The 2,500-nt window shown below is 53.1% G+C and overlaps 1 protein-coding gene across 1 annotated transcript in view; it reads right to left on the reverse strand.

Annotated features, from left to right (window-relative positions):
- Nucleotides 1-143: 143 nt before the first annotated feature.
- LOC125033296 (venom phosphodiesterase 2-like) overlaps nucleotides 144-2,500 on the reverse strand; it is a 12,417-nt gene continuing 10,060 nt past the window's right edge. Inside the window, 3 exon segments of the mRNA XM_047624678.1 lie at nucleotides 144-278; nucleotides 1,873-2,082; nucleotides 2,389-2,500. The exon segment at nucleotides 2,389-2,500 is cut by the window's right edge and continues 89 nt beyond it. Of these exon segments, the coding sequence (XP_047480634.1) occupies nucleotides 144-278; nucleotides 1,873-2,082; nucleotides 2,389-2,500 (457 nt within the window).

The following is a 2,500-nucleotide window of genomic DNA, read 5'->3' on the forward strand; positions in this document are numbered from 1 at the left end:
TTAAAAAGGGCCTTTAACGCCAGAATTAAAAAGGGAAAACACATACACACACATTCATATACTGTATTGTGTGTGAAATGTGGGGGGTTTTCCCAAAAAAATTTCTCTGAATATGAGCGAAGGCCTCCAAATTTACCACCCCTTTACGGGGTTTGGCTTTGGTTCAGGAGGACCAGCGAGGCAGATAGGTTCCCCGAGTGCAGGACGCCCCAAGGGAGATGTCGGGCCTCCGCCTCCTGCTTCTGCGCCTCCGACAGATCCAGGCTTGACATCCAGGGCTAAAATCAACGGAAAGAGTTTGCTTAGAATCTGCAGTAAAAAAGCTATTTGCCATTAAAAACCCAAAAACGGACCTCTCTTTTTTCTTTTCCCCCCACCCCTCTCCCCTTCTCTTCCCTCCTCCTCCTCACCCTCTCTCTTCGTCGTCCCCCTTTTTCTGTCTGTCCCTCTTCCTCTCTCCTCTCTCTCTCCCTCTGTCTGCCCTGCTTCTGTCTCTCTCTCTCTCTGTCTGCCCGTCTTCTCCCCTCTCTCCCTGTCTGTCTGTTCGCCGTCGGGCTTGTCCTCTTCTCCTCTCCCCTCTCTCTCGCTCACCTCTCTCTTTTAAAATTTTTCTCTCCCCTCTCTCTTTTTTCCTCTCTCTTCTCCCCTCTCTCTCTGTCGGTCTGTCTGTCTGTTTGTCTGCCCTGTCTCTCTCTCTCAATCTGTTTTTCTGCCCTGTCTCTCCCCCCCTCCCCCCTCATCTCTCTCTCTTTTCTTTTTAAATCTCTCCCCTCTCTCTCTCTCTCCTCTCTCCTCTCTTTTTCCCCTCTCCCTCCTCTTCTCCCCTCCTCTCTCTTTTTCTCTCTCTCCTCTCTCTTTCTCTCTCCCCTCTCCTTCTTTTCCCCCTCCCTCCCCCCCTCTTTTCCCCTCCCCCTCTCCCCCTCCCTTTTCTCTCTCTCCCCTCCCCCTCTCTCTCTCCTCACTTTCTTTTTCCCTTTCTCTCTAAATCTCTCTCTCCCTCTCTCACTTTTTTTTTTCTTTCTTTTTCTCTCCCCTCTCTCTCCCCTCTCTCTCTCCCTCTCCCTCTACCTCTCTCTCTCCCCCCTCCCCTTTCCCTTTTCTCTCTCTCTCTCCCTCTCCTTCCCTCTCCCCCCTCTCCTCTCCCCCTTCTCTTTTTTCTCTCTCTTTTCTCATCTCCTCCTCCCCCCCCCCTTTCTCCCCCTCTCTCCTCTCTTCCTCCTCTCTCCCCCTCCTCTCTCCCCCTCTCTTTTCTCCTTTTCCCCTCCCTCTCTCTTTTCCTCTCTCCTCTCCCCTCCCTCTCTCTCTCTCCCTCTTTTCTCAAACCTCTCTCTTTCTCTCTTTTTTCTCTCCCCTTTTTTTTCCTTTCTCTCTTTCTCTCCTTTCTCTCTCTCTCTCTTTTCCCCCTCTCACTTCCCCTTAAATCTCCACTCCCTCTCCCCTCTCCTCCCCTCCCTCTCTCGCTCTCTCGCCCCTCTCTCCTTTTCCCTCTCTTTTTTAAAAAAAATTTTTCCTCCTCTCTCCTCTCTCTCCCCCTACCCCCCCCCCCTCCATCTCCTCTCCCCTCCCCCCGCTCTCTCTCTCTCTCTTTTTCTCTCCCCTCTCCCTCTCTCTTTTCGTTCTCTTTTCTCTCTTTTCTCTCTCCTCTTTTTCCCCTCTTCCTCTTCCCCTTTTCCCTTCCCCTCTCTCCTCTCTCTTCCCCTCTCTTTTCTCTCACTTCTTCTCCTCCCCACCCCTCTCTTTTCTCTCTCTCCCCTCTCTCCCCCCCCCCCTCTTTTTCCTCTTCCCTCTCTCTCTCTCTCCTCTCTCTCTCCTCCCCTTTTCCCGATTTTCTCATCTCTCTCTGTCTCTCTTTTCCTCTCTCTCTCCCCTCACCTCAACAGCCGCCAGGTCTCCCTCGCAGCCTGACAGCGTCAGCCGAGCCACCTCTACCTCGGCGCTGGGGTAGGAGGCGGCGGGCGGCTTCGCCTCCTGGGGAAAGGAAGAAGGACTTTGACTTTGATCTAAGTGAGTCTTCGCTATGTCGGACGGAAAGCTGTTGATGAAGCGGGTTGTGTCTAAAAGTCTTTTCCTGGTAAATTTTTCCTAAAAGGCGGGAAAGGGGGGGAGGGCAACCCCTAAGGCAGGAGGGGGCGGTGGGAGGGCGGGCTTAAAAGAAGCACCCCCCGTGCCGTGTTGGGGGCCCACCCCAAATACCCCTGTCATGGCACAGGGTTGTGAGCTCGATTTTTCCGGGAAAGGGTTCAATCTCCACGCCCTTCTTGAAAGCAGGTCCGTGGCCAAATGAAGAGACCTCCCGAAAAAGATAAAGGCTTTTTCCCCCGTTTTTTTTTCCCCCTCCCCCCTTTCATCCTTTTTTTTCTCACATCCCTCCCTCTCTCCGTCTTTCTTCCCTCCATCAGCCCTAACGCTTACATTCATCTTCTGCTCATAGTTGTCGTATCCATGCTGACCCTCGAGGTAGAAATCGGAGGAGACGCTGACGGTGTAGCCGGCGTCGAGG

The sequence above is a fragment of the Penaeus chinensis genome, chromosome 16 (genome assembly GCF_019202785.1).
Source record: "Penaeus chinensis breed Huanghai No. 1 chromosome 16, ASM1920278v2, whole genome shotgun sequence".
Classification (NCBI taxonomy): domain Eukaryota; kingdom Metazoa; phylum Arthropoda; class Malacostraca; order Decapoda; family Penaeidae; genus Penaeus; species Penaeus chinensis.